General features: G+C 32.6%; 1 protein-coding gene and 2 non-coding genes across 4 annotated transcripts; 1 reads left to right on the forward strand and 2 right to left on the reverse strand.

Annotated features, from left to right (window-relative positions):
• Nucleotides 1-464: 464 nt before the first annotated feature.
• TRNAY-GUA (transfer RNA tyrosine (anticodon GUA)) lies at nt 465-548 on the reverse strand. The gene has a single exon. It is a non-coding gene; the product is annotated as a tRNA-Tyr (tRNA).
• Nucleotides 549-651: 103 nt separating this feature from the next.
• Nucleotides 652-723, reverse strand: TRNAE-UUC (transfer RNA glutamic acid (anticodon UUC)). Its single transcript has one exon. It is a non-coding gene; the product is annotated as a tRNA-Glu (tRNA).
• Nucleotides 724-8,891: 8,168 nt separating this feature from the next.
• Nucleotides 8,892-10,773, forward strand: LOC145011878 (protein SPEAR1). Of its 2 annotated transcripts, XM_078970624.1 has the most exons (5): nt 8,895-9,208; nt 9,456-9,557; nt 9,796-9,863; nt 10,343-10,427; nt 10,533-10,773. In XM_078970624.1, the coding sequence occupies exons 1-5, from the start codon at nt 9,041-9,043 to the stop codon at nt 10,632-10,634; spliced, it is 525 nt and encodes a 174-aa protein (XP_078826750.1). In that variant the 5' UTR covers nt 8,895-9,040; the 3' UTR covers nt 10,635-10,773. The 2 variants fall into 2 exon arrangements, with proteins under 2 accessions (XP_078826751.1, XP_078826750.1); XM_078970625.1 differs by lacking the exon at nt 9,456-9,557 and having other exon boundaries at nt 8,892-9,208.
• The last annotated feature ends 445 nt before the right edge of the window (nt 10,774-11,218 follow it).

Consider the following 11,218-nt stretch of genomic DNA (forward strand, 5'->3'; position numbering starts at 1 on the left):
ATTAGGTTGTAAATTTGAATGATCCAATTTTATTTGGAAGACAAAGAAGTATGAGAAAGAGGAGTTGCGGGAGAAAAGATGGAATATTCTATCAACTTCACTGTTTTAGTTATTTTCATTTTATTTTAGTTTAGTGCTTGTTCTTTCTTCGACAGAATCCTGAAAAAAAGAGGGGAAACCCCTTCGGAATTAAATTATGATCTCTGTCCCTTCTTTCATTTCACATAAACATTTCACATAAAATGGAGAGGTGAATTGATGTACTTATTGGATCCGTCGGGACTGACGGGGCTCGAACCCGCAATGTCCGCCTTGACAGGGCGGTGCTCTTGCCTATTGAACTACAATCCCAGGGAAATAAGAAGAGATCTAACAGAAAATTTGGCTTCTTTTTTATTCTCTCTTATCAGGTATTTCTTAAGAACAAGAGGGTTCTACCATTTGATAGTATATTGGCGAATTTTTGGGCCGAGCTGGATTTGAACCAGCGTAGACATATTGTCAACGAATTTACAGTCCGTCCCCATTAACCACTCGGGCATCGACCCAACGCCTAATTAGACGTTCCATAATCAACTTCCGTTCGTCTACCAGGCGGACTTGACAAATACATTTCACTTTTGATAAAATCCTACTCCTATGGTCTTGGTATACCCCTAGAGGGACTTGAACCCTCGTTTTCTCCGTGAAAGAGAGAGGTCGTAACCACTGGACCATAGGGGCACCAATGGACCATAGGGGCCTATTGCCACCTTTAGGAAATCAAAAAGCACTACACAATACAAATACAATAGGGAATAAGGCCTAAGGCCACCTTAACTTAATATAAATCAGCCGAGGGACACCTTTAGAAGATGAATAGGATATGAATCAAACCGAAAAACTCATTAACTTTTCTGGGGGTTAATGGTAATCAAACTTTACCATTAAACTATACAATCTTTCAACTTTATTTCATTGGTTTTTCTCGTCTTTATCTCTCTCATTCAAAAAGAGTTTTGCATTGGATCCAAGATACGGTACCTCTGAATCAGCAGAGCAGGAGATGCAAAAAAAAATGATTTACCAAAGTCTGATTTGGGAATTTTATTGAGCCCTAAATCATATCAAAGTCATATCAAATTATATATATATATATATATATATATATATATATATATATATATATATATATATATATATATAAATAATACTATCAACTGTCAATTGACGACAGGATGGCAATAAAAAATAAAAGAAGAGAAAAGACATTAGGTATATCCGCTGGGTTCATCAATACAACATTCCTTTAGTTTTATGGTATTAAATATTCAAGTAGATTAGAATATCAATACCGTTTTACATTATAATATAAGAAACTGAGCACTTCTTCGAGTTAATGACGGATAGCCCGCTAGGGACTGCTTGGCTTGTTAGCGAGAAAGCGCATAAAAGAATGCCATTTCTCGATCGAGAAAATAGGCTCAAGTAATTTACATTTTACACCTTATCTTCTAGACTTTCGGTGGAAAAACCAGCCGAGTCTTCCAGCAGGAGTTCCACGCCTTTTTAACCTGCATAAAAAAAAGGAAGTCTTGCGTCGGGCATGATCCCGGTGTCGAGCAGAGCAGAGCGAATTAAAAAATTTGAATGAGAAATCATTTTCAAATGAGACTCTATGGTAGTCCCACGCCAAGTGATCTAGAATTTATGGTAGATGAGGGTTTTTCTTTATCTTCAGGTGGTACCTCTACTACTCTTTCTTCAACTAGGTCGGACGCACAAAGCGCTCCACCTGAGTTAGAGCGGTTATTTGAGAGAATCTGCAATGAATACGCGGAGTGGGTGGTGGAGGACTTTTTTCGTTATAGAAAAGAAAGGTCAATTTGTTTTCTGCTAGCATATCATCCGCAAAGACATTCCTCAAGCATAGAATATCAGGATTTGAGCCCTTGAACTGACTTTTCGAACCCTTACATTCTAGAAAGCCTGATGGCATTGATTCAGCCATCATTGAACAGCTTTGAACCAGTCTGACATTCGATGAAGACCGAGCCAGACATTAGATGCTACCCTAGCTGCGATTATGATACCAACTTGTAACGACCCAAAAACCATAAGGTAAAATTTTCATTTTTAATTCAACATATAAACACCATTTATTCTTACCAACCATTCAAAAGCACACCAAAGTGAAAATAGTTATCAGAGTACAATCCCAAAATTATAACATGTGGAAACATAGGTGGACGCGTTGCGATCAAGTCGCGCCCTTCCCTTTTGAACTGGAAGTACCTGAAACTATAAACCTAAACCATAAGCATAAAGCTTAATGAGTTCCACAAAATACCATATACCTTACATATATGTCAGCTCAAGGCTGTATCGGGTCTATTTCACCCCTGCGTCTATTTCAACACATACATCAGCTCAAGTATGTATCGGTTCTATTTCACCCTTAGGGCTATTTCACCCCCGAGTCTATTTCAACTCATATGTCAGCTCAAGGCTGTACCGGGTCTATTTCACCTGCGTATCTATTTCACTCCACATACATGTAACAAACATGCCTACATGCATACAACAAGAGTGGCAAAGACAACAAGCAGATAACATATCCTAGTAGGTTGGCATTGGTGCCTTCGACCCATATGTACAGTAAGGAGACTCACCTCAATCTAGAGATAACCGAATCACACGCATTGCTGCCACCGGGCTCCTCACACTAAACACATCCAATTCATATTATAACATACCAATGGTTAAAAGGCTATTTTATCTTTCCTATACTTGTCCCAACAAAGCAATGTCCAAACCCAAAATGAATCAAGGCACAAAAATGACCAAGGAGTGATTCAGGTGCCTACACCTCGCGTACTATCCTGGTAAGCCCAGCGTACCAAGTTGAAGCCCAAAAATCAACTTGAAACCTCTTAGTCATTTAAGACAACATGCATAACTTCCAGATTTGATTCTTATGGGACGTCCTAAGTCAAAAAGTTATTGACTTTATGACTTAGCATGGCATAATGGTGCCCAAACAAAGCCTAAAATCTCTAACTTCATCAAAAGACTACCAACTCATGTATGGAAGGAATAGAAGGACCAATATCACATATTTATAGTTCCTAATAACCTCATCATGGATAAATTTCCAACTTTATCCATTAGAATGATCCAAGCAACCAAGATCTATTCTTTAAGTCTCAAAGGGAACAAAAGTGCATCTTTTTCCACTTAATCCATTAAGTCCAAGTCTCCAACCTTTAGATCTATATGATCTTTAGATGGATAAAGTTTACAACTTTATCCATAACAAGGTCATAAACTTTCAAGAATTAAACTTTATGCACTAAATTGAAAAAAAAGCTCATAACACCCAAGACTAGCTAGATCTATCAAATTCATTTACAAGATTCAAGCTTTATACCTCCAAAAGAAAGTTCAAGGTGAACAAGGCCTAGATCTACAAGTTCCAAGGCAACCAACACTTCTCCAATGAGTTCTTCTTCTTGGAAATGCACCAAAAAACCACCAAAAATCATTCAAAGACTCAATACCCTTCCAAATAGGGCTAGGTTTTGGAATTTAGGGTTAGAGGGGATGGAGTGTGAAGATATGGAGGGTTGGAAATGAGTTAGAGCATTTAAATAGGGTCCAAGACCCAAAATTAGGGGTTACATCTAACCTGCATACGCCCACTGTATCGGGTTGGTCAAATGCGACCCTTCCGGCCCAGTACGCCCAATGTATGCCCTATATGCCAGCTTACTCGGCTTACCCCGAAATTTTCGTAACCTCAAACTGTCATAACTCCTTCGTTCCAAATATGTTTTTGATGATACATATATCCATATAAATGTATTGAGGAGCTATACAATCCTATCTAATTACTTTTGACTTAAAACACATTGAACTAAAATCCTTAATTCACAAAAGAAGTTTGAAACACCGGTTTTCCCAATTTAACCTTTTGACTCCAAAGCATAATTGAACTCTTGGATCACATAAGCTACATTAGTCATATCCAAATGGGTCTAAACCTCTCTTTCCCAAATCCCGATGCATTATGATACTTGATTTTCGGGTCACAACCCCGCATTATGAAATGACTCAAAACAGGTTCTTAAAATAAAGGTAGAAAAAATTACAAAGCTAAAATTTTAATGACCCAAACGTGATGTTAAGATAAAATTGTATTCTTTTTGGAGAACTTATCTTTATCCCCTAAAGGTGACGGCCATATGTATATATGTCATATAGTTTGTTGGTATTTATTTGTTCTAAACAAAGTTGAATGATGTTGTTTGGATATTTTGAAATATTGTTACCATCGTAATTAATTTTCATGCGAAACATGTACCAACTCTTCTATTAACCTATTCTAGTTGGTAAGGGAAATGTGTTTATTTGAAGAAAATGATAACTTGTAATGGTTATATATGTATAAATGATATAGTGTATTTTCGTATTAAACAAGGTTGAATAGTGTGTATTTACATATTAAACAAAGTTGAATGATGCTTTTTGTATAATTTTGAAACTTTGTTACCTTTCTAAGTTAGGGGCTATTTGATTTAGCTTCTAATTGGGTCTGACAGGGGACTTGGTCCAAAAAAACTTAATCAGCATGTTTGATATGGTCTTTACGATCATGCACTGGGTCCAAGATGTGGGCTCGGTCCAAGCTTTGGAGCTGATTCAGTCCTCCCTTTTCATTTGCCGGACCGGGACAAAAATTGACAAATACTCAATCTTCTAATTTTGCCCTACGATTGAACGCTTCCACATGAAGAAAAACCATCGACGACCTGCTGCTATCACTCCGATCTGTTGTTGGACGATGTCAGCTTCCTTCAACCACTCAACCGGAAACCACCAATATTCCCTACATTCCCTACAGGTGACTTTTTGTTCCCGTTTTTTGCAAGTTTTTGTGCTCGAATTTTGCTGGGATGTTGGATTCTTGTTGTGATGTTCAAGTTTGTTGTTTTTTTTTTTTGTGTTCTTTTTTCGATTTGTTGTCTTATAATCGAACTATTGATGATTTTTTTTCTGAGAATTTTTTCAATTGGAGCTGTTGATGTTGCTGTGGATTTGGATTTGTGTTGTTGCTGTGAATTTCGATTTTATGTTGTTGCTGTTTTCGTATGGTTCAAATTGTTGTGAATTTTGATTTGTGATGTTGCTATTTTCAATAGCTTCCACCTGGATGTTTCTTGATTTGAAATGGACATGAGTCAAAATGGTGTGAATTGATGAACTTTGCCTCAACAATGGTGTAAATTGATGAACTTTTCCTCACGTGAAATGCATGCAAGGAGTTCTATGTTAAAATAGTTGATAATCTAGGCATTGAGTTGTATTAGAAGTGGATTTTATAGCCCTTACTTGAAAGATGTTGATCAGTTATATAAAAACATAAATGTGTATTTGTTTGAGTGCGAAAAATGTTTTTTGAGGGTAATATAGTCATTTTGTACATTTAATCAGATGCAAATTCAAACATCAAGTTTCAGTTAGAAGTTAACTCAATCAAAAGTTCTAACCCAGTCAGCCTCTAACCCAGTCAGCTATAATTCAGTTAACGATTATCAAACGACCCCTTATTGTTACTAATTTGATTAATTATCATTTGATCCAAAAATACATCGCTGAGGAATATAGTATTTATGCAATGGCACTGATGTTTAGTTTAACTTTAATGACTTAAAAGGATATTATATTTTACATTCGTGGTTCACATTCAGCAAATATATTTTTTAGACAGTTGATCAATGAACTTGTTTCACATGTTCAAAAATGGTAATACTACCTCTAACAACATGTAATAATACCTATTCTTGTTGAATAAGTTAAACCAGTTCCATGTAAAAAATATATAATAAAATTAGTTGTAATTAAATAATATATGTTAGCCTTTTAAATCATTAACCCTTAAAAAAACTAAAGTCGTTGAAACTACATTACTTGTTAACTAATGTGATCTATGAAAATTATCATTTGATTTAATAAATTATTTAAATACACATAAAATTCTAATTCTAATTGAATACTTAATAATAGTTATTGATATAGATGAAATTTTTCTTTTGTTGTTTACAATTAATAAATCAACTTCTTTATTTTAAAAATAAAAAATTGTAGCATGTAATCATCCTATATTTCATTTTTTCCATTACACCTTGTTCTCGAGTTCTAGTTAATGAGAGATACGGATGGATACAGAGGGAAAGCGAGAGGTGTCGAAGGAAAATGGTGTTCCCGAGTTTGTTAGTGGAGTCATATTTTCCTTCTAAATTGGACGGATTTGGAAAGAAAGTTAGGCGAGAAAAATATTGAAGTTTTATTTTCTTTTTCCTCCAAACTCGGGAACACAAATGCTTAAAATTTTCCTTTCATTTTTTTTATTCATTTCATTTGAACTCGGGATCACAGAATAAAGAAAGTTTTCATTCCCTCTATTTCTTTCTGTCAATATTTTTCTTTCCATTACTTATTGAATTTTCAAAAAAAAAAATAAAAAACTCGGAAACCAGGAGTTAGAGTCAAAAAAAATTTAGTAGTGAAACTAGTAAAATAAGTGTGGATCTAATGACATATCTCACAAGTTTAAATACATTTGAATTTTAGTGGATAACTTTTTAGTATGAATTAAAACGGTTTTGGTCATCTTAAGTGACTCACGGACACTTTTTAGATATCTATTGATGATGGGAAAGAAATATATGAAAGTAATATATGTATAAGACAAGTGAAAATATGTTATGTTTGTTATACCCCAAAAAGCTACCATGGATAAGACAAGTTATGAACCACTAGCAATAAGTCAATAACATAATATTATTTGTTACAATTATATATGAAAGTATAGTAACCATATAAAAATGTTCAATGTTACTATCAATTAAATAATAATAATTACTGTACATTAAATCAAAGAAACATATGCTTATTTTTAGTATATAGTAAAACAAAATACATACCAATGTATTGAATGTTACTATCATTTTAAAGATATTGATAAACCTTCTAAATGATATAATATGTTACAATAATATCCAAGCTTTCTTATATATTTTTATTAAACTAAGGCAATGCAATCAGAAGATTAGGATATACAATATGATATTAAAAAGAAAATGTTTAAGATTAATTTTTATATTTAAAAAAAAGTGTAAACATAAGTTTGTTACCTATATGTGATTTTATACCATGATATTTTATATACTAGTTTACACCCATAAAAAAAGAAACATTTTTATAAAGTAGTTTGAAAAAAAACCATATAAAAAATGTTAATGATGTTAAAAATAATATATTTTGTTTCATGCTCATATTTGATAATAATGTTTTTTATATGCATTTGATAATTTAAATTGATTTACATGTTAAATAAAAAAAAGAATATCTTACTTATAGCTATATTATCTTTTATTCAACATGAAACAAATGTTCAATGTTTAATATGTATAAAAAATGAGAATACTTTTTCCTAAATATGAACACCAAAAAAAAATGTTTTATCTTTTTATGACTAAGCAGCTAATTTGGTATAATTTCTTAATTTTCTAGAAAATAAGGTCATCAAAACTAGGGGTATGTATGTGGCGGTTTGATTTGGTTATTGGTCTAAACCGAACCATAATCATTACAGTTGATTAATGTATTTCATTAACCATTGGGTAACAGATAATATTGGTTTTAAATAACAGTTTTAGTCGGTTAATGGTTATGGTTAACAATTAATATCGGTTAATCATAATGGTCCAAAATTGACATAAAAATAAAAGTATTTTTCTATAAAAATTGAAAAACATAAATTCATTGTTATAAAAAAGTGAATGATTGTGTATATATAACTATATTGATAGAAGATTATTATCATATCTAACTCTAAGTAATTTCCCTTTAAAAATTTAAATTATCAATATATTACATACAATATACTTCCTATATCATCTATTTATTGTCAACTTTTGATTTTTGAAGTATTTATTATTTAACTTTGTCCTTAAATATTTTTATTTGTGTTTACTTTATGGAACTTATAATAATGAAATGACAAACACAATTCATTCATATATTTTGTGTTAAGTATTATATATCAAAAACATAAATATTTAAAATCAAAGTTGAAGAATAAATACGACAAAAGTCAAAATAGATAATAAATATGGGATGGAGGAGTATTTAATATTATATTATATTAAAAATATTTATTAATATTATCGGTCCGGTTCGGTTAAAAGTGGTTCGGTTTTAGATGAAAACTATAAACGAACCATATGTATTCGGTTAATCAAAATTAGAAACTGCACCATATATTTTAGTAATGGTTCAGTTAAAATGGTTCGGTTATATTGGTTAATTTGGTTATGGTTCGGAATCAAAACTCTTAACTGGAAATGTAAATTAACTTAAAATAATGGCTGAGCAGGAAATGACGGTGAACGATCATCGAACTTGTGTCTTCATATTTGAACGTAGGAGAAAGCTTTAGACACAAATAAAATTGTAAATTCATCCAAAGTAAAGAAATAATAGATTTTAGAAATTTATAATGTGTATAGGAATATGGGATTTTTAATTCCCAAAATAAAATACGAAATTCGCCATTGAAGGAGAGTGGGGGGATATTCCCAATATTTCATGATTGCATATTTTATTGCAATGATATCATGTATTTTATTGAGTTCTAATTGACACAATCACTATCAAGTGTTATTTGTCTATCCCCGAGAGTCCATAACCAGATATATTTTAAAAATATTATATTTCTAGAAGTTCTTTTAATTTTGAGTGGGAAAAGAGCATAAAATCTACCTAAATATATAAAGAAATCACGAGGAGATACTATTTTATACTATATCTAAATGCAATCTGATATCCAGCGATGCATTAATTACTTAGGTTTTTTAACATCTTTAAAAAGGGGACCAGTTTTGGGAGAGATCTCTATCTTCTCCAAATCATTTGAAAGATTTAAGGAATTAAGAAGGAAAGGAAGTCTAATTCTCAAGCAAGAAAGATTTTAAGAGATCATAAAGATATCATCACTATGAATTACTTTAGAGGTGCTTCAGGAAATGAAAGATCTGCAGGAGGATCATCTTCAAGAAAAGGCAAAAAGAGTAACTCAGACAAACCAAAACAACCCCAGAGAGGCCTTGGTGTTGCTCAGTTAGAGAAGATTAGACTCCATAGCCAATTGGGGTTTCATCCACAGGTATGCCCCATCTCTCTCAACCTCACACATTTAGTCAACTTTCATGGGACGTACGACTTGTGCGAGTTTTGATCAAACTGCGTTGAATATGATCATACCTCACGATTCAAAGCCTGTTTGCTTTGAGATACCTTGTGGTTTGATTGGGACTCCACACATATGGGTTCTAGTTGACCAACTACTCAACACTTTAGGTTTCGTAATTTCTTGTTGGAGATTTTATGATTGAATGTATGTATATATGCAGGAGGATGTGAGAATTCAAACACCATATTCGCCACCCTCTTCTTTCTCATATACATCATCATCGACAACATATAACACCTCACAAGGACAACAAAACATCATGGTGTGTGCTAAATAATTCTCATGTTTTCTAAATAATCACTATGACGAATCCCTTCTTTTAAATTCCTTTTAGTTGATAATATAAAACCTAGGGATCCGTACCTTTGGTCCTTTGCCATTGCTAGATTGATCGCTTTTAGGTCATGGCTTTAATCCAACATTATTTTTTGCAAAAACTGTTATTGACATAGTAAGCGCATTCCTTTTATTTATTTTTTAAATTTACGATTGTTTTGCAGATGGCTATGGGTGAACTAGAAAGATCAAACACGATATATGGTCAATCACAGTTTAGTAGTGACCCGAGGTATTATTCTTTTGGTTGTTTATTACTGCCAAGTTGATAGTTAATAGCTTAATCTATACTCCCTCTTCTCAAACAAAATCTACATTTTAGTTTAAAATTTTTTTAATTTCATAGTTGTCATAAATGCTGTTTATGTGCATGTTAACAAACGAAAACCTTGATACTTTCTAAGAGACATGAAGAATTTTTAAGATCTGTAAGTGCAGGATTAGACTATAATAAAGCAACTTGGTGGTGTAATCTCCGTAATTAATATGTCTACTTGATAGTTTTTATAAAGGTTAATCTATTATTGCCTTTATTTTCGCCATAAACAAAATGACACTTGTATATTAACTTTCTTGTCATTTGAATAGCAAAAGTATAAATTCGAAATCCTTCTTACACCAAAATTGTAACATTTTTTCATTGAAATGAACTTCAATTCTTTTCAAGAATTTACATCTCCAGTTGTTGATAAATATACACCTACCATCCAGATGGAATGCAAACAATGTCATATTTGAAGCTCAACATTATGGCCAACCAGGAATTACTAGACACCTGTTTCAAGTTGAAGTAGAGGTAAGTGTACATGGTGCACAACGAGATGTTGCTTTATTTATACATAATTAATGATTAGTTTTGTGCATAATAACATGTTTTTTGTAATTTATATCATATGTATAGGACTCGATGAAGATTAGGAGTGACTCAATGGGCTCTATCTCTCAGAATTCCAATTCAAATGGCAGTCAAGAATTAGATTTGGAGCTAAGACTTTCGCTGTAGTAAAGTGTATATTCGTGAGGGTGCAAACATGTAACGATTTTCATCTGATTGTTAAATCATAGATTCAAAAAAGAACCAAAACCAGTCCCAAATTCCAAAGTTCTGGATGCAACTAATCAAGATTGTTGATTTTGTGTTTTTTTTTTGGGTAGCCATATCGCTATGCATGACTGGTTTCAGAATTTGATTCAAATAGTCACTGAGGCATTGGTATAAATATTTATATGTTTTCCAGAAGACAAAACATCTTCAATACAAAAAACAATATACTATATTCGTCTCTGAAGAGTTCACAATTGAAGTTTTAGTTTTATTTTTGTAAGAAAAATGGTAATTGTTACTCTAATTAAAAGAAATTTTTTGAGAGATTATTGGTTTAGCCACTGAATGGAATCAGTTTTTTTAGAACAGAAAGCATAGACACATCCTCATTAATCCTACTGCTATCTAGTTGTACAACTTTTGCCGCTAGGGGACTTAACCCTCCACCACTTAGGAAATGATACATTTCCAATACACTTATACTGATAGGATGGAAATCAATTGGTATTCCCTCGCAAATTTTAAAACACGGTGTGTATTTT

This window comes from Lactuca saligna, chromosome 8, assembly GCF_052625555.1.
Source record: "Lactuca saligna cultivar CGN05327 chromosome 8, ASM5262555v1, whole genome shotgun sequence".
Taxonomy (NCBI): domain Eukaryota; kingdom Viridiplantae; phylum Streptophyta; class Magnoliopsida; order Asterales; family Asteraceae; genus Lactuca; species Lactuca saligna.

What these genes read in the sequence shown, in the direction of transcription:
- LOC145011878 (XM_078970624.1), top strand. Translation starts at nt 9,041, where the DNA reads ATGAATTACTTTAGAGGTGCTTCAGGAAATGAAAGATCTGCAGGAGGA. An exon ending in CAGTTTAGTAGTGACCCGAG is followed by an intron (nt 9,864 to 10,342) that starts GTATTATTCTTT and finishes CCTACCATCCAG; the next exon opens with ATGGAATGCAAACAATGTCA. An exon ending in TGTTTCAAGTTGAAGTAGAG is followed by an intron (nt 10,428 to 10,532) that starts GTAAGTGTACAT and finishes TCATATGTATAG; the next exon opens with GACTCGATGAAGATTAGGAG.